The sequence below is a fragment of the Monodelphis domestica genome, chromosome 3, assembly GCF_027887165.1.
Source record: "Monodelphis domestica isolate mMonDom1 chromosome 3, mMonDom1.pri, whole genome shotgun sequence".
Classification (NCBI taxonomy): Eukaryota; Metazoa; Chordata; class Mammalia; order Didelphimorphia; family Didelphidae; genus Monodelphis; species Monodelphis domestica.
In genome coordinates, this window is record NC_077229.1 from 226,437,111 (window position 1) to 226,463,585 (window position 26,475).

At 33.3% G+C, this 26,475-nt stretch overlaps 1 protein-coding gene across 5 annotated transcripts in view; it reads right to left on the reverse strand.

Moving 5' to 3' along the window:
- Nucleotides 1–26,475, reverse strand: part of ATP9B (ATPase phospholipid transporting 9B (putative)) — a 558,010-nt gene that overhangs the window by 477,716 nt on the left and 53,819 nt on the right. For 4 of the 5 annotated variants that reach the window (XM_056823547.1, XM_056823546.1, XM_056823545.1 and 1 more), the window contains exon 3: nucleotides 3,899–4,049. The exons of the other annotated variant lie outside the window; for it this stretch is intronic. In XM_056823547.1, the coding sequence (XP_056679525.1) occupies nucleotides 3,899–4,049 (151 nt within the window). The remainder of the gene's footprint in view (nucleotides 1–3,898; nucleotides 4,050–26,475) is intronic. 5 annotated transcript variants of the gene reach the window in all.

Genomic DNA, 26,475 nt, shown 5'->3' on the forward strand with positions numbered 1-26,475 from the left:
AATGAACTGAAAAACAATAAATTCAAATTTTAAAATTACCAATTTTTAAAAAAAACTCAGCTATATGAAACCAAGTTATTTTCCTTCTACAGCAAATTTTTTCTCCTCTTAATTATAATAAAATTCTGGAGGTAGCTGAAAAATTTAATTTCTCCTTAATATTAATTAGTCAAAATATGATAGCAAAAACAAAACGAAACAAAAAAAAGCCTGACTATGTTGCTGTTTTAAATTCATTTCTCATTTTATTTAATTTAATATTTAATGTAATGATTTATCTGTCCCTACTATTATGTGATGGCATAATACATTTCCAATTTTAAAAAACATACATGAAGTAGCTAAAGAATTCTTGAGGGTCTTATTAGTTTCTAACCAAAGACTTCCTACCCAAGGTTTCCTGATGGCTAAGATATTTTCTATAAGCAACGTGCCTTTGAATGCACTTATCCCTTTATTCCAAGGTATTAAAATTGTGGGGGTAGCTGGATGGCTCAGCAGATTGAGAGCCAGGTCTAGATATGAGGTCCTGGGTTCAAATCTGGTCAACTATCCTGCCTTAGTACTTATTAGTATTAGTTCTTAGTACTTAGTATTGGTTCTAAGGCAGAAGGAAAGGTTTTTTAAAAAATTAAATTTAAAAATAACACTACAAATGCCACCAAAATCATCCCAAAGTAAAACTATTTAATAAATGAAAAAGTAAGATAGGATCATATGGTTGAGTTTGACCTAAACCTAGAATCCAGGGCTCCTGGCCTGTGATTTCAGTGTAGTTTCAATTTTTCACTGGAATTCAATGTGAGCATTTTCATTATGACATGGGATTCTTAGAAAGTTGTATAAAGTTGAGATGTCAAACACATGACCCTCAGGTTCTCAAATGGGGACAGAATCAGTTTAAAATGTAATTGGGGAATATTTAACTAGTGAATATACAATAAAATATAAATTCTACATTTTAATAATGTCAATATGTGGCCAATAGGGAATCATTGAATTAGTGATCCTCATTTCTATTTGAATTTGACAACACTAGTATACTGAAAGGTCAATAATTCCCCAACATCATATACCAAGTTTTAAAGGTAAAATGAGAACCCAAGGTTCTTGGTTCCATGGCCAGGTCTCTAACTTCCCATTTTACTAACATAAACTTAGTCTGATACCTATCTAAATAAGCCTTCTTCTGTAACATCTTTCAAAAGAACAGTAAACAAATTTGAAGAAATATTCATAAGCACATGGACTATTCTTTTTTTAAAATACTAAAAAAAAAATCACAAAATGAATTTGGTGGTATTCATTACTTTATCAAAAAAGTTTACTTTAGAACAAGCCTCATCTTTCCTTTAAGTAACTCCACTGTTAGTTGTGAATTAATCTAAACATTCTGGAGGGCAATTTGGAACTATGCCCAAAGGGCACTAAAAGACTGCCTGCCCCTTTGATCCAGCCATAGCACTGCTGGATTTGTACTACAAAGAGAAAATAAGGAAAAAGACTTGTACAAGAGTATTCATAGCTGCTCTCTTTGTAGTAGCAAAAAATTGGAAAATGAGGGGATGCCCTTCAACAGGGAAATGGCTGAACAAATTGTGGTATATGTTGGTGATGGAATACTATTGTGCTCAAAGGAATGATGAACTGGAGGAATTCCATGGGAACTGGAATGACCTCCAGGAAGTGATTCAGAGTGAGAGGAGCAGAACCAGGAGAACATTGTACACAGAGACTGATTCACTGTGGTACAATCGATTGTAATGGACTTCTCCATTAATGGCAATGCAGTGATCCAAACAACTTGGCGTGATCTTAGAGGAAAAAAAAAACAACTATCCACATTCAGAGGAAGAACTGTGGGAGTAGAAACACAGAAGAAAACAACTGCTTGATTATATTGGTCGAGGGGGATATGGCTGGGGATGTAGACTCTAAATAAGTATCCTAGCGCAAACAACAACATGGAAATAGGTTCTGATCAAGGACACAAGTAATACCCAATGAAATTGAGCATCAGCTGTGGGAAGGGTGGGTGGAGGTGAGGGAGGGAAATAATATGATTCTTATAACCAAGGAATAATGTTCTAAATTGACTAAATAAATTAATTTAAATTAAAAAAGAAAAATGAATAAATAAAAAAATAAATAACTCCACTGTTACATCTAAAACAAGACAATGTACAAAAATCTAATTACCCTATGTATTGTACTGTCACTAAAATATGAATCTAATGTCTTTGAACTTTTAAGAAATTTAGTTAGAAACTATTAGAATGCTTTAAAATCCAGTGTATGGTTAGATTTAAGTTTATTAAGTTCTACTGAAATCACAGATAATAAAATGTTTATAAATAAACATCTTGAAAAACATATCATTAATTTCGCCTTATCACAAAATAGCATTTCAACTTGCAAAAACAAAGCCTACCTAGGTTTGCTTCATATGCTTTATATTAAATGTTAAAATTGGGCAAGATGAGCAATAATTTATACATTTTGTTTTACATAGAAAAATTATTTACATCACTATACATTTCTGTTTGACTAAAACAGCTCTGCTAAATTCACTGCCTATTTCTATTCACAATAAATCATATTCAATATAGATTTAGTTTTAAATTATTTCATGAATTAATCTCAACAGATAAGCATCCTTCTCTACTCCCCTCCACTGATTACTTCAAAATTTCATTCAACATAAATTATATATTAGCAATTCCAAAATTGCCATTGTTTTTTTAAAATGGAATAGAATTCCTACTGTGTAATTGCATTTTATATAGAAAAGGCTAATTTAAAAGAAAATATTCTAAAGAAATATAAAACATTTACACAATACTAGGCTTCACAAACACATCAACAGGTATCTGCAAAATAAGGCTGATCTAAGAACAATGCATAAATTTAACTTGATCAGTCTTAAGCTACACTGCAGATTTTTAACCACAGTAATCAATGCTTTACTGTATACTTAATGAACTTTGTGACCTTTAGGAAAATGTAGAATCCTTAACCAATCTCTGTGTATTTAATAATTTAAACCTAGGAAGAAAACAGTAGCTCCGTTCAATAAAGATGAGAATATTTATCTGCCTGAAAGACAGTTGACATTTTATTGCCCTGACAAAAGATCAGTCTTTTAATTATGAAGCCATTAGTTTTTGTGTGTTTTAATAAAGAAGCATATTAGATATCAAGCATTTGCCAACTATTGGATGGATGAGGGGGAAAAAATCAATACCCAATATAAAGTAGAGTGATTATTTAAATTAAAATGTAAAGGACAAGGCAGTACTGAATTGAAGTAGGAAAAAGATTTCATTGCTAAATAGCATAAATTTGACAATAAATAAGATGTTGGAAATTCAGAATATATGAATACACATATTTCATTTCCTTTTATAATTCTTCTTTCTAACAGGGTTCCAAAATAATAAGATAATAAAGAAAATCTAAACATATATAAATGTAGCTTTGCAAATTATGCAGAGTGGAAGCTAAGAATGCATGAATTTTTAAGAATGGTTTTAAATGTTATTTTGTATCCTTAGTATTTTAATTATTCTGAAAGATAAGCTGGTAAGCTTATTAATGTAGTATGTTATATTAAAAATCATTGTGTTTAAATCCAAATTTTAAATGGAAAAATCCATTAAAATCTAAATAGGCTTTTTCATTTTAAATTCTCTTCTGTCAACATGTATCTGTTCCAAACATACTTTTGGAAAAAATAAAAGACTGATTCCTTATAACAACAATTTTAATTATATTTTTCCTTCTCATTTTTTAACTAATATTTTCAGGAGGTAAAAGTTTATTTTCTTCCATCTTTAATGAAAAGCAAACTAATTGCTATTTGATAAATCCACCTTCAAGAAATCAATAGTAGTCTTACCCCAGGTATAAAGGTAAATATATTGTATTTTTGATTTTTTATAGAATTTTTAGGGTATTTTTCTTCACACTTTTCAGGATATCCAAGCCAGACAGTACGAGCTTTCAGTTCCTTCTTTTTTCGGCAAATATTTATGAGCCAGTCACAGCAACTAAACGGAACAAAGATCATTATTTTGTAGCTGTCCAAAATATTTCAACATATTTCTACTTTAAAGACATAATTGTTTCAATATTTAGCAAAGATACTTTCAGCTTATCTAATTATAAATGTTACACTTTACAAAACAAGTTCCATTACACATACTTCTATATGCAACCAAAATTCTATAAGATATTTGCATTTTTAGAGTCTGTAATCACTTCTGAAACCTCAGGGAAATGATCTTCCCTGCTAGGCTCTCTTATTGATAAAAGTCAACCATTACTACACTGAAACATTAGATGTTTTATGTATTGGGGAAGAGTAACTATAGATTATTGGGGAGTCTCAATACACTACTAAGTGATAAAGCCTCTACAGATTCCAATTAATCTGGCATATTTCCCCATCTCTTCTCTGAGGTAATCATTTTTTTCCACTTCCTAGAAAATGACTTTTGACATTAAGTGACAAATCATTACTATTCAGAGTTCAAATTAACACTTGAGATATTTAATCTGGCATCCTGTTGATAAAAATAAGCTATGATAAAAAAAAATACTGTTGGAGAACTAATTCTCTTCCATGTAAGAATAACAACTCAACATTTTTATTTACTCTAATGGAGTTCTTTCACTTTGAGAAATCTGCAAATATGTGACATATATCAAGATTCTCAGAAATACAAGTCCCTTTCCCTAATCTGATCACTATTTAAGGACTAAGTATAAATTATGCCTATAATGAATGTATTCTAAATAGAAGATGGTGGGAAAACTTTTTTTGGTAGATCATCTCTATAGGTAAACTAAGATAAGAATTTAAAATTACATTAGAAATGAAAGTTCATTAAGCATAATTCTCTATAGTAATCAGTTTATTTGTCTTATGTTTCTCAAAGAAGCCAATGTTTATTTCTTATCTTAGAAATATTCAGGAATTTTAAACATCCATCTAAAGCAGTTATTTATTACCTCAGGTAATCAACAACTCTCATAAGTTTGGTGAACCTCTCTTTTATGCAAGTCTCAAAAAAGGGAAATTTTACTTTAATTATATTAATATTTAAACAAATATACCAAAATGATATGCTTTCTACTGTACCCTGTCTTACATTTTCCATTCCCAAACTATATTATCAGTGCTTACTATCTTTATATTCTATAAAAACAATGGATTTTGACCTCACAAAAAATTTTTAAATTTCCCTTTCCAAACTTCCTTCAGGTTATAAACCATAACAAAAGCAAAATAAAACATATTAAAAAAAAACACCACCAACAACAATGTAATGGTTTCGCTTCATATATACTCTTGATTGTTTCCAAAAACGGTTTTGGTTTTTCAACACAATTCCAAAAAATAATTTTGAAAATAAGGGCAAAATTGAAAGTACACATATTTTTTAAAAAGTTTTATTTTATTATTATACACATTTTTTTCAAAAACTATGATCCAATGGATCAATGCTTACTCTACAATCTCCTTATCATATGCCTAGCCTCTGTTATACCCTCCAAGTAGGACCTTTTTCAAGATGCAAAGCCACCACTCAACTTTGAAATCTTTGCCCTAGGATCAGACTATCTTGACTGAGTCTATTATTCAAGCCCTAAAGGAACTTTACCCCACAATCTTCTTGCCATCTGCTTTGCCCCCAGATACAGTCTGTCATATATTTGTGTTAACATCTATATGCATATCAATATAGTACTTTAAAGACTGCAATGAGTATTTTAAATGAGATGGAGGAATTCATTTAGATAATATCTTTCAGTAAACACATAAGATAACATGTAATAAGACCACAGACTATAATCCCATTCTGATCAGCCCACTTACATATGCATACTATGCCATTAGTCACCAGAAGTCTTGAGAAAAAAAAATGAATGTAGCATGCTCAGCACTACCCACCATTACTTTTAAAATCATTTGGTATTATATTTATACATAAATATCAAAACATTTTAAATTCCATACAATTCTACCTCTTGAAAGTATTCCAGTATGAAAGGACTAAGAAGGTATATAAAAAGCACTTTTAACATTAAATCCAGGCTACAAAACATGCAGACAAATCAAAATCTAGTCAATTTTACTTCGTTTGGTAAATTCAGAATTATATGGCTTTTCTTAAACTTGTTCTCATATTTACACTCAATGTATTCTCCTACAAGAATTCTCTCAGTGGCTCAATCATTTCCCCTGTACACAAATAAAAAAATACATATTTTAAATATATCCTTCTGAAATCAAGAGATATTCTTCCAGAATAGCTACATAGTTATAAGCAATCCTCTTAAAGTTCTTCTAAAAATGGTTCTATATTTCTGTATGTTCTAAGTAGTTCACATTAAAATTAAAAAGAATTTTTTAAAAAGTCAACTGAAGCATATCTCTTTATTCAGACATTAGAAGGGAGGAAAAAACAATCAATGAGGTGATTAGAATAATATGAAATGCAAAATGTATGATTCTGAGGATATTAAACTGAAATGGTTTTATAAACAAATTTTGCCAACATTAGAAGGAAAACAGAAAATTGGATAGGCAAATTTAAAGCCGGCCTCTCAGATAGGGTCCGCGTATCTAAAATATGTAGAAAACTTTAACAAATTTATAAGAATATGAGTCACCCCCCAATGAACAAAGGACATGGATAGACAGTTCTCAGATGAAGAAATCAATGTCATATCTCTACATATGAAATCTGTATGTATGTGTATATATACATATATACATATAAATGTTCTAAGTTATGAATGATTAGAGAAATGCAAACCAAAACAATTCTGATATATCATCTCACACCCATCAAAGTGGCTAGATTGATAAAAGGACAAAATGACAAACAAACGTTGGAAGGGATGTGGAAAAATGTGGACACTAATACACTGTCGGTGGAGTTGTGAACTGATCCAACAATTTTGAAGAGTAATTCAGAACTACACCCAGAGAGTTTTAAAACTGTGTATACTCTTAAACCCAGCAATATCATTGCTGGGTCTGTTTCCCAAGAAGATCAGGGTAATAAGGAAAATAACCTATACATTTCAAATATTTATAATCATTCTCTTTGTGGTGGCAAAGAATTGGGAACTGAGGAGATATACATTAATTAGGGAATGGCTAATCAAATTGTGGCATATAATTGTGATAGAATACTAATGTGCCATAAGAAACAATGAATAGATTAATTTTTTTTTAAAAAACTACATGGAATAATGAACAATGAAATGAGTTGAACCAAAAGAACAACATACAAAGCCACAGAATTAATGCTCAACGAATCAAGTGTGAATATTACCTCCAGAGAATGAACTCAAAGTTAGAAACATAAAAGACTTAATTTATATGAACATGCCTATCTCCCAGATGATGTCTTCTGTGATGCAGGGAGGGTGGGAAGAGGTTGGAATACTTGTGGATAATTTCATGAATCAGTAAATTGAAAAAGAAAACAGTCAATGAAGTGTTGAAGTAGTAATGTAGTATATAAAATATAGAGTATCCAGAGAAGAATTAGGATGTACAAAGTCTATGTTTTTGCCTTACCATAGAATTCTCTGGTTAAGTCATAAAAGCTAAATAATCACATTTTAAAATTCTAATCACAGAATCCACAATTTCACAGTGGGCAAGAAGAAACAGGCCCACAGAGAGCAAGTGAAACTGCTTGTTAAGTTTAATGACAGGACCAAGATCAGATCCTAGGTTTCTTGACTCCTGATATATTGTACTTTCCACTCTATCTTTCTGCTTCTTATAACTTGCCTTCAGAAGATCTTATACTATTAACCTCAATACAAAAGTTTATTTTTAAAATGTACTTATATGAATACTACAAATGCAATACAACCTTTATATGTTAACTTTATTTAAATGTTTCAAATGCCTTTTTAAAAAAATTTCTGGAAAAATTTCAGACATAAAATACTCTGTTCCACAAAACATCAGGGTCACCAATTTCCTAATCAAACAACTAAATACTTTTCAAAGCTCAGGTTCCAAATGAAATAGAGATGGCAATTGTTCCAGGATTTTCAAAAGAATATGAAATTCAGGAAATATTGACTTTTAAAGTATTTAAAAAATTAAAGAATCTCAGTCAATACCAAACAAGTTTTGATACAGGCAGTTCTTAAAAAGGCATTAAAGAAGCAAAGTCATAAAGTTTGTATAATATGGCTTGTATCATAAACATCGATGACAATGACAATGACAATAAAAACTTTAATGCATGCACCATTATCAGTATTTACAGAACCCTAAGGTCCTGCTGACACAGAAGTACTTTATTCCCCAAAATTAATTACCAGGGTTTTTAAATACATGAATTCAATAATTTAGTAATTTATTTTTCAACTCTTTTAGATAAATTTTAAATAAAAGGTAAGATTCTTCATCTTCCAAGGTGCAACAGTTCTGACTATGCAAATGTTAACAAAATTGAAGAAATTGCAATTCCCAATTTTTTAATTATTTATAAGACAAAATAATCTCCTTATCATATATAATCAAAATAGAAATTCCTTATCATATGCATCACATGACATGATATTGATCAAATGACACATTTCATTGAATATTTAAGTATATTTCAATATCTAAAGAATTCAATGGTGTTGGAGTGCCACAAGAATTCAGACAGGTCTTTGCAGAATGAGAAAGTACCATCAAAAAGAAGTGGCCAGAGACTTAAAATGAGGGGTATAGGTAAGAAGGCTGAGCTTCACAGGAATACATATAGACAAAGAAATCTTTGTGACTTGAGATATATTGTGGAGCTAGGAAGGAAAATTGAATGACCTGAGACTATCATGAGATCAGAGCAATGGTCATATAAAAAATAAATAATAAAATGCAGAGCAGGAATGGAAAAATTCATGTACTAAGGAGAAAGTTGGCAAAATCTATATAACAATTTAAATAATGATTCCTTCAATGTTCTAAATATTTTCCAATGTTAGTAAAAATCTCTTGCCCCTAAATTTGAAAGTATATCTAAACACTGCAATCGTATTCTTATTCTTGATATACAATACATTAAATCTTTTCCCCATTATACAATCCTAAGAGAAACTAAACTAAAAAATGGGTACCAAAAGGCCACTCATTATTTATTAAATTTTAATTCACCAAAACTACATTCCCCCTAAAAACTGAATGTACTGTAATTATTGCATTCAAGTGTAGCTTGGTAACTAGGGCAAAAGCAACACAGTAGTCACATCATTCTTAAAAGATCAGCATTTTCCCATGCTTCTGCATAACAAATGTGCAGATTAATTGAAAGTATACAGGCCATTTTGGAGTCCAGATTAATCCAAGCATTTGATACCCCCTTCACTTCATATGGAAATGCCATTCAATGGCACCATTTTCATAGGGACAAAGTGTTTTTTGGATAACAAGCGGAATGTAAATCTCATGAGAAAGAAATCAATCTAGGCCAAAGAACTCCAAAGTATTGATCTATGTGCATTACAATTTCACAAGCTTGAAGGAAAATTCCAAGTTAAAGAAAAATGATCACAGGAAAGCATAAGGATCTAAAATTTCTAAATTGTGCTATGGTTTTCTGCAAATTAACATTTTATTGTTTCATTATAGTTCAAATAGTAAAATGTTTTCTATTACCACAAAATCTACAATGAATAGAAAAGCAAACATACTGAAATGGGAATTACATTCTTTAAAACTAAACAGCCTGAAATACAAATTACTTCAATACCTCTCCTAAAATTTATCTTTCTTTTAAAAGTATTTCTTCTGAAAAATATATATTAACCTCCTGAGTGGTCTATCATATAGAAATAATTTTAGTGCTATAATATGGATATTCTAGCAGTACTTATGCCTAAACATGTGAAATACTCAAAATTTAAATTACTCAAATTGCACAAAAAGAGTATTGGCTATTTTGTTAAATGTATATTTTTGGTTCTAAAAGTATTGAGTTTTTAGTTTTTAACTTTTTATACTACTTACAGTTTATGAATACTATTGAATGGGATTTTCTCACATGATTAAAAATTGGAGATATTTACATCCTTTAATAAATTTACATAACCTATTCTGAACATAATTCAAGACAACCCTAAACATATGTCAAAAGTTTTCAAAAGTAATATACTTGTCAATGCTAATTTTTAAATTCTGACAAATGTATACAGTGGATGTTAGGATAAGTCTTTATCAAGAGATATATAGCCAATATTCAAATAAAAATAAAACATTTTAAAAATTTATCACCAAATGATATATTTATTATCAATAAAAGCCTACTGCTGAGCATCAATGACACTTCTAGTCTACTATCTAGACACAGTAATTTTTTAAAAAGCTGCCTTTCTATATCCATATTCACATTATCAAACATATTACTTTACTCAAAACACCTGGCTCTTGTCTCCATCCCATCTTCTGTCATCCTCTACAATAGACCTGAACTCTCAATGCCATCTTCTCAATTCCAATGCTTTTCACTCAAGCCCTAGTACCTAGAAACAAGGCCAAACCTTTAGACCTTGCCATAATACAAAATTGTTCAGTCTCCAAGATCTCAAATTTCTAAGTTCTTTACTTTTCACTTCTCTTATAAACAAAACTTTGGAACCTGCTTTGGTCTTAATTGTGATGTATAGTCCCTAACCTCCATGCTAATTCGCCCAGTACATAAAAGTTTTTCTGCTTTAATTATTTATTTCCTTCCAGACTGGGACCTCACAAAACTAGCTATTTAAATGAAGCTCAAAATAATACCCTAGATTACCTCAAGTCTTGAAGTTCTACAATGCCAAGCTCTTTTAAAAAGTGGGTAACATGCACTGTCAACTTCAATGATGATCATGGTATTTATACAGTACTTCAAGGTTTGCAAGGCATATATATATATATATATATATATATATATATATATATATATATATACACACACACACACAGATATACACAAACATTGCTAAATATAATGGTTTCTTAGAAAGCAAGAGGGCAATTGAATATATGCACTAGAGAAACTAACATTATATCAGGAAATATAATGTATACACAGAGCAAAATGAATAGCTGGAAAGAAAGCACTAGCAGCAAGAGGAAAATCAGAAAAGTCCTCTTGGAGAGAAAAAGTATGAACTGAACTCTGAAGAAGCCTAGATTCTCTAAGAAATGGGAGTGAGGAAGGAGTGCATTCTAGGCATGGGAGATAATCTATGCAAAGTCACATAGACAGGAAATAGGGAATGGGATGGACTGGAGGGGTGGGGAGGGGACAAGAAGACCAGTTAAGCTGAGCTGGATAATGCAAGAATTGAAGTCATCCTTAAAAAACTAGAAAGTTAGAACAAAGTCAGGTTCTGATAGGTCTTTAAATGTCAAAGATGAATCAAAACCTGGTCCAAAAAGTAACAGCTATTTAAGTTTATTGAGCAAGGGAGTAACATGTTATATGTTGTGTTTTATCATGTGTGTATCATGGAGGCAGCTAGGTGGTTCAGTGATTTGATAGCCAGGCCTATAGATGGGAGGTCATGGGTTCAAATCTGGCCTCGGATACTTCCTAGTTGTATAACTAAGTCACTTAACTGTGATCAAGTCACTTAACCCCCATTGCCTTGCTCTTACTACTCTTCTGTCCTAGAAGCAATACACAGTATTGATTCTAAGATGAAAGGTAAGTGTTTAAAAAAGAAAAAACACTACATTATTTTGGCAACTGTGCAAAGGGTGCGAGGAGAAAAATTATGTTAAGTGAAGAAATCAAATATAATATCCCACGCTAGAGGAGTAGTAGAAGTCTGAACAATAATTGTGCTAGTGGGACAAAAGAAAATTTGGAAAGATGCTATGCCAACAAGACTTGGCAACTGAATGGATGTGGGGCATGTTACAAGGGAAGATAACTGTGAGGTTGTAAACTTGGGTGACTGAAAGAACAGTGGTATCTTTAAAAGAAACAGACCATTTTGGAAGCCAAGTAGGTCTTAAAGGAAAGAGAATAAGTTTTGTTTTAGACATGTTGAATTGGAAATGACTACTGGATATCCAGTCTCAGATGTCCAAAGAGCAACTTGTAATGCTGGACTAACGCTTAAGAGAGATACTTGAACCAGATACAAAGTTAAGAATAATCTTTACAGTGATAATGACTTAAACTATGAGAGCAGATAAAGTCACCCCCCAAAAAAAGAATTTAAAGAAAAGAGGAACTGAGAGAAAGTTTTAAGGTTTCCGGTTAAAGAACAAGAAGGTGAATTCAGAAATACAGGATAACTAGGGAAGAGCGAGTGCTGTCACAAAAAACATATCTAGGAGGAATAAAAAGTATTTCTTTACTTATTGAACATTCTAATAAGGTTCAATTATTTCTCATGCTTCATTAAATAATCATTTTCATTGACTTACTTTTTCTTTTAAACACGTACCAGTTAGTCTTAATAATCACTGTTTTATAATATGGCATGAGATCTGAGATACTCCTTTACCAGTCTGACTGGTATAGCACAAAATCTATTAAGTATTTGTTATTTTTATTATACTGGCATGACCCAGCCACGAGCAATAACTATCCTTCCAATTATTTGTTACTCTATATTTCTTGAAAGAACATTTTGTAGTATTGAATGTACTTCCTTATATTGGTTCTCTGAAGTTTTATTCATTCTGTGTTTATATGGAGTGGTATTATTGATTATCATCATATCATCATCATCACCATTGGTAACATTTATATAAACATTATGTTATAGGTCCTGTGCTTCACAATCATCTACTTTATACCTCCTGTGAGAAACTGATTACCACAACAAAGAGATTTGCAAAGGAATTCAAGAAATGGAAGCTAGGAGGTCTGTCAATCAAGGATAGAAGGGAAGGTTCCAGAGAAGAATTTGGTCAGAGAGACAGTTAAGAAAGCCAACATATGAAACTTCACTTCTCTTTTGAACAGGGAGAGAGGAACTAGCAGACCACTGCTCTGAACTTCTACTCTCTTGAACTGGAAGAGGTGCCAGCAGACAACTGCTCTGAATTCCTGACCAATAATTTAATAATAATAGATAATAACTTTATAATAGATTAGGGAAACCTTAAATTCCCTCTGCCCTATCTCATTGCCTTAATTTATTTCCTTTAAAATAAAAATCCCTTTTGACAGTATTATACTGTGAAATTTAATCTATTAGAAGCTAATGGTAATTTACCTTCTCTGAAGAGCTATCATTATGGATACTATAGGCCTTATATCGAATTCAATGGCTTTTATAACAGCTATACCTTTTTACAACAAATACTGTGTTATGGCAAGACCTTACTCAACTATATGTGTTTACAATGGCTGCCATACAGACTTTCTCATACCTTAAGAACATTATGAAATTTATGACACCAAGAAAGGCAGCTCAAATCCAGGTAGTGGACACAAATCTGAAACAGTCAAGAAAATGTGTGGAGAGTCTCTACAAAAGCAAGGAATAGATCAGGCTAAGGATGGAAGTGGGCAAAAAGATATAGGGCTTATGGACAAAGATACTAAGGAGAAAGATAAGAAAGCAAAAGGGAAGAACAAGAAAGGGGCTAAGGAAAATAACAAGGAAGTCAACAATGATGCTGAGAAAACACTACCATTCAGGGACATTGCAAAAATTTCAGACTTGGCTGGGGTGGTTCATTCAAAGATCCACAAACAATTTCCCACCCAGGAACTTGATTCTATAAAACACAGGTTCCCAAAATTTCTCTGCGAGCCCTAACGAGCACTCAAGGAATTGAAAAGGGCATTTAAAGTACTCAAACCTGATTTTCAGGATGAATGTAAACTTCCTCCTTTCTGAATTATTTAGTCTCCATGAGCATAGGCAATTTGTACAGAAGACCAGGACAGACAGTACCCTAATAAGCTGGCCAACTGAAGAGCAGAGAGAGAATTTCAATTTTGCAAAATCCTACTAGTATTGCTTACTTGAGAAAATGCAGGGAAGATCTCCTGCAAGCCATAAAGTCTTTCTGCTCTAAACCAAATGCATGGGGTAAATTTGATAAGTTAAATCAAGAAAGTAATGAACATCCTGCCATATATATCAATCACTTAGCTGAGACAGCAGAGTCTATAATGGGGATAGATCAGGATTCAGAGGAGTCTGTGGCACATGTGAGGAGGCAATTCCTTAGGGATTACAACTCACATGTGAATATTTTCTTTAGAAATTACTTTCCCAGGTATGATAATTTCACCCTAGCTGAACTTTGAGATTCAGTGACATACTTATGGGAGAGTCACAATGAACAGCAGTCTGAAATGAGGGAATTAAAGCAAAAATTGGCATTAAACAGAAAGAGATTGAGCAAATTAAGAGTTTACAGACCATAAAGACATACTTAAGACCCTTATACCAACAGAACACGGGACAGAGAGAATGAAAAGACTTATTCAGTATTTCTTTTGGTCATACTCCTCTAACCAACACAGACACTAGCAAATTGGCAACCCAGAGAGACTACTACTGTCAGGGTTCTATGAATATAGCCAGCAAACTTGGCTCTTTAATAAAATACTATAACTCAAATAGCACAGCAAGATTAATCATTAAAAAACATTTTTCCGAAATACTATCATACAAATACACAGAATTTATAATAGGGAAAAGCAAGCATCAATTTACTAGTATGGAAGCTACAGTATCCAAAGTTAGTCCTAAAGATTTTCATTTCCAGAGCTCTTGGTATGGAGGGCTTGTCGTGCCCTCCTAACCCAGCTCTCCAGCCTCTGAACCCCACCTGACATCTAGCTCTCATTTGTGACTCCCAGTAGCTGCTAGCATGCAGCAGTGGCCACACCCCGGGCAACGGCTTCGACAGGCCGGCTAAACCTTGTGAGGGTAGCCATCAGGTCATCGACCCCTGGTGAACCAGGGCTTTGCTCACTCAGCATGTGAAGACTGCTTCGGCGGAACAGAGGGAAGAAACCAATAAGAAGGTTCAACATCTGAGAGGGCGACGCAGTAAAGCACTGTGGAGTGCTTAGGGCGTTTTGGAGCACAAAAGACAACACGGCCATCCAATGCAGCTGAGGAAGTCTCCAGACGTAACAATTTTTCGTGCCACTGGACCCAGGCTTCCAACGCCGAGAGAGTGGGGCTGTCCCTGTGCATCAACTTTTCCACTTAAATCTCCTTCAAGCACAAGTGTCTTTGTGCACACTCGTCTGTTTGTCTTTCAATTCACTTTTCTAGCTCTGGAGATGAGACTAAAAATGGTGCTTTGGTAGCAAGAGATGGGAAGAACTTGGGATTTTGAAAATACTATAGGACTACATTTTCTTTGCCCAAAAATAACTATGGCACATTTCTGGATCAACAAGTACTATCCAATTTCTCAGAATACCTAAATTCCAAAATATGGTGTCCTCAGATCACTAATCTGATCATATCACGAGTGTAAACCTTAAAATTTCTTAGACTTATGAATGTTGGAAATTTCCCCATTTCCAACATTAGGTAGGGAGGGTCCTTCTCCTCCCTACCTAAGACTACTTTAGGACAGAAACCTTTTGCTAAACAATGGAAAGGGCTTTGACCTATGCTTAAGCAAAGAACAGGAAGTTCTTTGAGTCATGATTGATTTTAGAATTGATACAATAGAGATACTTGGAATGACAGAACCAGGTCTTGGAAAATACAATTTCCACCCTACTTAGAGTAACAGGATTTAGGAAGGGCTGCAGCAAAGGATCAAGATTTAATTATTTGAGAATATGACCTTCAACAGATATGTGCAAAGGGGCAGACCTCTCGGCGGACCTGGGTTAAACTAGAACCACCATTGGCACAGGGGAGATATTGACAGTGATTGGTAGATGTGAGAACTGAGGGGAGGGAACTTAGATTTTTTGCTTAAAGATAGCGGGGTCTGAGGACTGAGGGAGGGTTTATGCTCTGAAGGAGGTCTGAGAGGAGAGAGATAAGGGCATTAACATGATTTGGAGGGAAAAAACAGAAATAAAAAGGGAGAGGGGAATCAATGATGGTACTAAGATATACTTGAAGAAATAGAAATAAATTAAATAGAATAATCTGTGTCACACAAAGATACACACAGGAAGTAGAGGGGAAGAATTCTCTTATAAGAAGAAGAGGAAAAGAGTGCTAATTGGTATTACTTAAACCTTACTCTCAGTGAAATCAACTCTGAGAGGGAAGAGCACCTAGATCCATTGGGATCTTGAATTCTATCTTATCCAACAGGGTAAGGGAAAAGGGAAAACAAAGGGGGGCTGGGGAGGCGGGAGTACAAAAAGGGAGGAAAGGAGAGAGAGGAGGGGAAGGGACCAAAAAAGGAGGGGCCAGGAAGGGAAGCATAACAAGGGAGGGGACTAGGGGGACAGATTTAAAGTAAATGACTGGTTTAAAAGGATATAGCAAAAGAAGAAAGGTCAGAACTAGGGGAGGAGAGCAAAATGCTGGGAAATTCACAAATGACAATCATAACACTGAACGTGAATTGGATGAACTCACCCATAAAACATAAACAAATAGCAGAATGGATTAGAATCCAAAACCCTACCATATGTTTGTCTTCAAGAAACACAGAAGAGGCAGGTAGACACTCACAAGGTCAGAATGAAAGGTTAGAGTAAGACCTATTGGTCCTCAACTGACAGAAAGAAGGCAGGAATAGAAATCATGATATCTGACAAAGCCAAAGCAAAAATAGACCTGATTTAAAGGGATGGGAAAGGTAAATACATCCTGATAAAAGAGAACATAGAGAATGAGGAAATTTCACTAATCAACATGTATGCACCAAATGATATAGCATCCAAATTTCTAATGGAGAAACTAGGAGAATTGAAGGAGTTAATAGATAATAAAACTACACAAGTGGGAGATTTGAACCAATCACTATCAGTTTTAGATAAATCAAATCAAAAAATAAATAAAAAAGAGGTAAAAGAGGTGAATGAACTCTTAGAAAAATTAGAGTTAATAGATATATGGAAAAAATAAATAGGAACAAAAAGGAATACACCTTTTTTTTCAGCAGCACATGGCACATTCACAAAGATTGACGATACAATAGGTCATAAAAACATGGCATACAAATGCAGAAAAGCAGAAATAATTCATATAACTTTTTCTGATCATAAGGCAATAAAAATAATGATCAGTAATGGTAGATGGAGAGGAAAATCAAAAATCAATTGGAAATTAAATAATATGATGCTCCAAAATCAGATAGTTAGAGAACAAATCATAGAAACAATAATTTCATTGAAGAAAATGACAATAGTGAGACATCCTTTCAAACTTCATGGGATGCAGTCAAAGCAGTACTCAGAGGAAAATGCACATCCCTGAGTGCATATTTTAACAAATTAGGGAGGGCAGAGATCAATAAATTGGGCATGCAAATCAAAAACCTTGAAAGTGAACATATTAACAACCCCCAGAAAAAAAACAAATTAAAAATCCTAAAAATTAAGGGAGAAATTAATAAAATTGTAAGTGATAGAACTATTGAACTAACAAATAAGAAAAGAAGCTGGTACTTTGAAAAAACAAACAAAATAGACAAAGTACTGGTTAATCTAATTTAAAAAAGGAGAGAAGAAAAACAACTTAACAGTATCATAGATGAAAAGGGAGACCTCACCTCCAATGAAGAGGAAATTAAGGCAATCATTAAAAACTTCTTTACCCAATTATATGGCAATAAATATGCCAATCTAGGCACTATGGATAAATATTTACAAAAAATAAATTGCCTAGACTAACAGAAGAAATGGAATTCTAAAATAATCCCATATCAGAAAAAGAAATCCAACAGGCCATCAAAGAACTCCATAAGAAAAAATCCCCAGGGCCTGATAGATTCACAAGTGAATTATATCAAACATTCAAAGAACAATGAATCCCAATACAATGCAAACTATTTAACATAATAAGCAAAGAGGGAGTTCTACCAAATTCCTTTTATAACACAAACATGGTACTGATTCCAAAGCCAAGCAGGTCAAAAATGGAGAAAGAAAACTACAGAACAATCTTTCTAATGAACATAGATGCAAAAATCTTAAACAGGATACTAGCAAAAAGACTCCAGCAAGTGATCAGGAGGTTCATTCATTACGATCAAGTAGAATTTATACCAGGAATGCAGAACTGGTTCAATATTAGAAAAACCATCCACATAATTCACCATATCAACAAGCAAACCAACAAAAATCACATGATTATCTTAATACACGCAGAAAAAGCCTTTGATAAAATACAATACCCATTCCTATTAAAAACACTAGAAAGCATAGGAATAGAAGGGTCGTTCCTAAAAATAATAAACAGTATATATCTAAAACCATAAGCAAACATCATCTGCAATGGGGATAACTAGATGCATTCCCAGTAAGATCAGGAGTGAAATAAGGATGCCCATTATCACCTCCATTGTTTAACATTGTACAAGAAACACTAGCAGTAGCAATTAGAGAAGAAAAAGAAATTGAAGGCATTAAAATAGGCAAGGAGGAGACCAAGTTATCACTCTCTGCAGATGATATGATGGTCTACTTAAAGAATCCTAGAGAATCAACAAAAAAGCTAGTTGAAATAATCAACAACTTTAGCAAAGTTGCAAGATACAGAATAAACCCATATAAGTCATCAGCATTTCTATATATTTCCAACACATCTCAGCAACAAGAATTAGAAAGAGAAAACCCATTCAAAATCACCTTAGACAAAATAAAATACTTAGGAATCTATCTCCCGATACAAACACAGGAACTATATGAACACAACTACAAAACACTCTCCACACAACTAAAACTAGACTTGAACAATTGGAAAAACATTAACTTCTCATGGGTAGGACAAGCCAACATAATAAAAATGACCATCCCACCCAAACTTATCTATTTAGTTCCATACCCATTGAACTTCAAAATAAATTTTTTACTGAATCAGAAAAAACCATAACAAAGTTCATTTGGAAGAACAAAGGATCAAGGATATCCAGGGAAATAATGAAAAAAAAAAAAATACAAAGGAAGCAGGCCTTGCCGTCCCAGATCTCAAACTATTATAAAGCAATGGCCATCAAAACAATTTAGTACTGGCTAAGAGACAGAAAGAGGGATCAGTGGAATAGACTTGGGGTAAGTGACCTCAACAAGACAGTCTATGACAAACCCCAAAACCCCAGCTTTTGGTACAAAAATCCACTATTTGACAAAAACTGCTGGGAAAACTGGGAGACAGTGTGGGAGAGATTAGGTTTGGATCAACACCTCACACCCTACACCAAGATAAACTCAAAATGGGTGAATGACTTAAACATAAAGAAGGAAACTATAAGTAAATTAGGTGAACACAATACAAATCAGACCTTAGGGAAGGGAAGGGAAGGGAAAGATTTTAAAACCAAGCAAGACATAGAAAGAGTCGCAAAATGTAAAATAAATAATTTTTATTACAAAAAATTAAAAAGTTTTTGTACAAACAAAACCAATGTAACCAAAATTAGAAGGGAAGCAACAAATTGGGAAATAACCTTCATAATGAAAATCTCTGACAAGGGTCTAATTACTAAAATTTATAAAGAGCTAAATCAACTGTACAAAAAAATCAAGCCATTCTCCAATTGATAAATGGGCAAGGGACATGAATAGGCCTTTTTCAGCAAAAGAAATCAAAACTATTAATAAGCACATGAAAAAGTTTTCTAAATCTCTCATAATCAGAGAGATGCAAATCAAAATAACTCTGAGGTATCACCTCAAACATAGCAGATTGGCTAACATGACAGCTGTAAACCTTAAAATTTCCCAGACCCTACTTTATAAGATTGGATTAAGACCATTCCCCATTTGGGCAGTGAACTCTACTTAAAGCAGGAATGTGAGAATTCTACTTTACCTACTTGGGTCTGCCCTAAGGGAAGATAAAGTTGTAAACTCTTTTCTGAACAATGAAAAGTACTTAAACCCATACTTTTCTTAAGCTAAGTACCTATAAAGGTCAAGCAACTTGTGAATTTACAAGTAACAAAGAACTGGAAAACTTACTCAGAGCTTTGCCGGTGTGAATTACTCAAAAATCCACACCTTCTTAGGTGTGGACTAAAAATGAGCGGTCCTTTAGAAACATCTACAGTGATTGGTAGATGTAAGGACTTAGGGGAGGTGACAGAGAAGATTTTGCCCTTAAAAATAAGAGCTCAGGGAAGAGCTAAAAAGTCATTCTGAAACATTCAGATTGGAGAGACTCATTCTGAGGAGACTGATTCTGAAACATTCAGATGGAGGAGGGAGCTGGTAAAAGCAGCTGAGATGCTGCTGGCCTGGTGTCATTAGAAATTCTTACTTAGACAGATCTTATGGTGAGTTATAAAAAACTGACTGATTTTCTCTTTTAAGACTCAGGTCTAGGCCATATTGGCTTGAGGCCCTTCATACTTATTCCTTTCTTACTCTCTCTCTCTCTCTTTCTTTGATTACTCATTGTATTGTTAATTAAAATCTCTATAAAACCCAATTGACTTGGGTATTTGAATAAATGGGAATATTTCCCTGGCGACCACCTTATATTTGATTTTAAAACCCAAGACACTGTAGTGAAACATATTTCTGCGGTCAAATTTACTCACCCTCTCTTATATCTATCACAATTTATATCTTCCACTATTTTAATCACTACAGTTTAAGACCTCAACCATTTTAAATCTCACACAGCAAAGGAAAGTAATGAATGTTGGAGGGGATGTGGCAAAGTTGGGACATTAATGCATTGCTGGTGGAGTTGTAAATTGATCCAACCATTCTGGAGGGCAATTTGGAACTATGCCCAAAGGGCGATAAAAGACTGTCTGCTCTTTGATCCAGCCATAGCACTGCTGGATTTATACACCAAAGAGATAATAAGGAAAAAGACATGTATAAGAATATTGATAGCTGCGCTCTTTGTGGTGGCAAAAACCTGGAAAATGAGGGGATGCCCTTCAATTGGGGAATGGCTGAACAAATTATGGTATATGTTGGTGATGGAACACTATTGTGCTCAAAGGAATAATGAAGTGGAGGAATTCCATGGAGACTGGAACAACCTCCAGGAAGTGATGCAGAGCGAAAGGAGCAGAACCAGGAAAACATTGTACACAGAAACTGATACACTGTGGTACAATCGAACATAATGGACTTTTCCATTAGTGTCAATGCAATGTCCCTGAACAACCTGCAGGGATCAAGGAGAAAAAAACACTACCTTTAAGCAGAGGACAAATGGTGGGAGTAAAAACACCAAGGAAAGGCAACAGCTTGACTACAGGGGTGGAGGGGATATGATTGAGGAAAGACTCTAAATGAACAACCTCATGCAAAAATCAATAAAATAACATGGAAATGAGTTTGGATAGAGGACACATGTGATACTCAGAGGAATCACGCATTGCCAATGGGAGAGGTGGGGGGGGGGTGAAGAGAGAAGAAAAGAAAATGATCTTTGTTTCTAATGAATAATGTTTGAAAATGACCAAATAAAATAATGTTTAAAAGAAAAAAAAATAATATAGAAATGCGAACAATGCATGAAGATGGTAGAAGAAACAGGAGAACTGGGCATCGGATAAGCCTCATTTCAATCTGAAACAAAATAAGTTTGAAAAGCATGCTCATACAGAGATATACATTTTGGCACAGATAAATTCAAAACTGTGAGATTAAGGAACAGGTGTTAAAAAAATGAACAGGGTAAGAATAGTCATAAGCAAAACAAATTTTGTGTTCCAGAAAAGGAGAATTAAAATGGAAGTAGATGTGTATAATTGAAAATCTGTTACCCTAAAAAAGAACTACATATCCCGAGAGCCCACAGAATTCCTGTCATTACATACTTCTTATAGACAGAGGATAAAGGGAGTAGGTGTTGAGGCTCTTCCTCCTCTTTGTGGCATGATGCAGCAATCAGCTGTGATGGTGATAAGATTGGAATTTTGAAAATGGTTAACCAGTCATGGGCACGTGGTTTTTATTTTGTATCCTCTTTATTCCTTGATTTATAAGGATAATTTAATAAACCTCCTAAAATAAAATATATTTGTATTATTTGAAATATAATTTTAAATTTGACAGGTGTAATAAAAATAATTAAAATATAAGGGGGTACCATCGACAACTGGGGAATGGTTGAATAAAAATAGTGGTATATAAATGTAATAGAATATTACTGAGTAGCTTAAAATCACAAAAAAAAAAGTTCAAAGAATCATGATAAGTATAAGGTAACACAGAGTACAATGAGAAAAAACACAAGATCAATCAAACAATAAATATTATAAGTGTCTCCTATGGGACAAGCACTATGTTAAACACAGAGGGTACAAAAAGAGGCAAATGGTCAGTCTTCAAGAGTTTGGCCAGGACTTAAATGAACCAAGGGCGTAGAACTTCGCTTGGTTAGCTCATAAGCATGGTTTTTAAGTACCCCTAAAATATAATCAAGGTTCCTACATACCTGGACTGCTACAGAAGTGATAGAAAGACATACATTATTTAAAATAACCAGAGACCGAAGAAAATACTTGAGGATATATACCTGCCAAAATAAACCCAGGAACTACATGAACACAATTATAAAATACGTTTTCTACAAAGCCAGATCTAAGTAATTGAAGAAATATTAACCATTCATGGATGGACAGTCAATATAACTAAAATGACAATCCTACCTAAACTAAGTCACTTATTCAATGCCATCCCAATTAAATTACCAAAAAAATTATTTTATTGAGTTAGAAAAAAATAACAAAATTTATTAGAAAGAACAAAAGATCAATAATATCAAGAGAATCAATGAAAAAATGTAAAAGAGAGGATACCTAGCAGTACTAGAATTTAAATTTTATTATAAAGTAGTAATTTACCAAAACTATCTGCTACTGCCTAAGAAATATAAAGCTAAAGTAATGGAACAGAACAAACAAATAACAAATTGTATAAAAAGATTACAGTAGCCTTGTATTTGACAAAAAGCATAGATCCAAATTTTAGGGGTAAGAAATCACTATGTGATAAAAACTGTTAGGACAACTGAAAATTAGTTTGGCAGAAATTAGGTATAGACCAGTATCTTACACCCTTCACTAAGATCAGATCAAAATGAATACATGACCTAGACATAAAATGAGGTATCATAAATAAATTAGAAGAACAGGAAACATATTAGCCATCAAATTTACGTAAAGGGGAGGAATGTATGAGTCAACAACCGATGGAGAGTATCGTGAGATGGAAAATGTATAATTCTGAATATATTAAGTTGAAAAGATTTTGTTCAAATAAAACTAATTTTGCAAAGATTAGCAAGAAAGCAGAACATTGAGGGTGAAACTATACAGAAAATCCCTCAGATTAAGGTCTCATATCTAAAATATATGGAGAATTTCAACAATTTATAAGAATAAGCACCATCCCCCAATTGATAAATGGGCAAAAGATATGAAGACAATTTATAGATGAAGAAATCAAAGTCACATACAGGTATATGAAAAAATGATCAAAATCACTACTGAGTAAAGAAAAGCAAACCAAAACAATTCTGAGATATCTCAGAATCATCAAATTGGCTAAAATGACAAATGTTGGAGATGTGGAAAAATGAGAACACTACTACAATATTAATGGAGCTACGAACTGATCCAACCATTCTGGAGAGCAATTTGGAATTATACACAGACTTATAAAATTGTCTATATCCTTACACCCAGCAATGCTATTGCTCCGTATTGTTGCTAGATCTGTTTCCTGTGATAATTAAAATTAATATATAATACTCAAGTATTATATTTATAAGATTTATTGAAATAAAAACTAAAGTTAAAAGGGAGCTAACTAACTCAAGCCACAGTCTTGAGAAAGAAGAGGGAGGAGTTACAGAAACATATGAACAATGACGTAAAGATGCCTGTAAATGAAGAGAAAAAGGATGCTGGGAAATACAAAAGGAATTCTGGGGAATGTAATCCTGGGGTTCAAAATTTTCCAACTATATATTCCAATGAGATCAGGAAAAATGAAAAGAACATATATGTTCCAAAATATTTAAAATGTCTCTCTCTGTGGTGTCAAAGAAAATTGAGGGGATGCTCACTAATTGGGGAATGGATAAACATTGGAGTTTAGGATTGTGATGGTATACTATTGCACCATAAAAAACAATGAGCAAGGTAATAAAAAAAAACTTAAAAAGAACTACACAAGATAATAAAGAGTAAAATGAGTGGCACCAAAAGGACAACATACACAGCTAAAGATTTAATACCTGAAGAAAAAATTGTGAATATTACCTGGAGAGAATGAACTGAAAAATGGAAATATGAAAGACATAACTTATATAAACATATCTGTTTCTCAGACGATACCTTCAATGATGTAGGGAGAGGAAGGAGTAGTTAAGCACATAAATGAATTCTATTAATTAAAAAAAATTTACGCAAGTAAGTAGGAATTGTAAAGTTGGAAATCTTTTAAAGAAGATGGAATGGAATAGGATCATTTGAGCATATAGATAGGTTTGCTTGTCAAGAAGTTCATCTCTTCTCATGAAATAGGAATAAAGAAAATAATAGAAGTATTTTAGGACAGAGAGATAGAAAACAGGGAGCTCTTGATAAATGTCCTCAATTTTTCATTGAAATATAAAGACAGGTTCTGAGCTGAGAAAGATGATTTAAGGAGATGTAAAGAAAGATGAAATGGTTTCAAAGAACCACTGTGGTGAATAGCATAGTAAGTTCAATCAATAAACATTTATTAAATGCCTACAATGTGGGGGAATTAGGTGTCTCAGTAGATTGAGTGTCAAATCTAGAGATGCGAGGTCCTGAGTTCACATTAGGTCTCAGACACTTCCTGGCTGTGAAAGTATGGGTAAGTCACTTAAACCCCATTGCCTTGGCGTTACCACTCTTCTATCTTGGAACCAAAGCACAGTATTGACTCTAAAACAGAAGTTAGAGGTTTGCCTGTTTGTTTTTAATACCTACTATGTGCCAGAAACTGTACTAAGTGCTGAGGTTTCAAAGAGAAGCAAAAATATAGTTCTTGCCCTCAAGGAGCTTTAAATCTAAAGTGTTATAATCAAATGAATTAATTAGGTATAGAAAGATTGCCTCATAACAATAGTCTACTTGAGCTAGTCAGCATGGTTTTGTAACTTTCCCCCCTCTTCATTCAACAGCATGGAAGTATTACAATTGTTTTTACATCCATAGATGAAGAATTTTTCAATTTCAATTTATAGGTGTTTGTCCCAACAATGTAAACTATATTTTGTCTGGAATTTCATAGTTGTTAAAGCTAAATTAAAAGTCCGGTCCTTAATTTCCATAGAGTTTATTAATATTTACTTGAAATAGAAAACATAGAGATAGAGGGAGATTTAACCCTATTCAAGACTTGCCATGTGGGCGCTTCTTCACATGGCTATCTAGTTAAGTCATCATCCTTTTGCCACCACATCCAAGAGAATAGAGAGAGTACACTTCCTAGAATCCCTTCTTAAATCTTCTCCTTTACCCCCCAGATCTGTAACCCTTCCTTTCCAGGTCACTGTCTCATGACTCACACTGGAGCACTCTCACGTGATGAAGTGCATACAGCACAAGGATGCAAATAGGACAACCCCAGTACATGATTTCTGGGGAAGAGGGTTCCCTTTACACATTGTTAAGTATTAAGAACTACCTTGTGGTTGGAGAAATTTAATTAACAACTTGCCCGTGGTCATTTGGACAATGAATATCAGAGATGAGATTTAAATCCAGATACTTTTGAATCCAGCATTCCATCTTCTGCTACATTCACTAACTCTTTTCAGGATTTTTTTAACAAACAGTAAATATGATCTGTATTAAGAATCCATCAACCCTTCATCTGTCATCTTGTCACCATTTCTATAATATTTCATCCTAAAACCAGCAGATTAGTTTCTTCTGTCCTGCCAAATTTAGTAAAATAATAATGTACATTTACTCTTCCCCAAACTGCCCAACCTTTGTTCACTCACAAGAAACTGTTGACATATTAGAGATGGATACATCTAATAAAGATATTACTTACTAAGTATAGTTAAAAGCCTATGAGACAGTAACACTCATAAAATTTAAATAAGTTACAGAAGGAAAAAATGGTAAAACTATACTAATGGGGAAACCTCAATTTACCTTTCTCAGATGAAGATAAATTTAATCATAACATAAACAAGCAAGGAGTTATGGAGGTGAATAAAATTTTTAAAAAGTTAAATATGATAGACCTGTAGAAAATACCAAATAGAAACAGAAAGGATTACACATATTCTCAGATTTAGGGTTAGAAATGAATTTAAGATTAGGGTTAGAATTTAAGGTTAGGGCACATTCACAAAAACTCACCATGTGTAAAG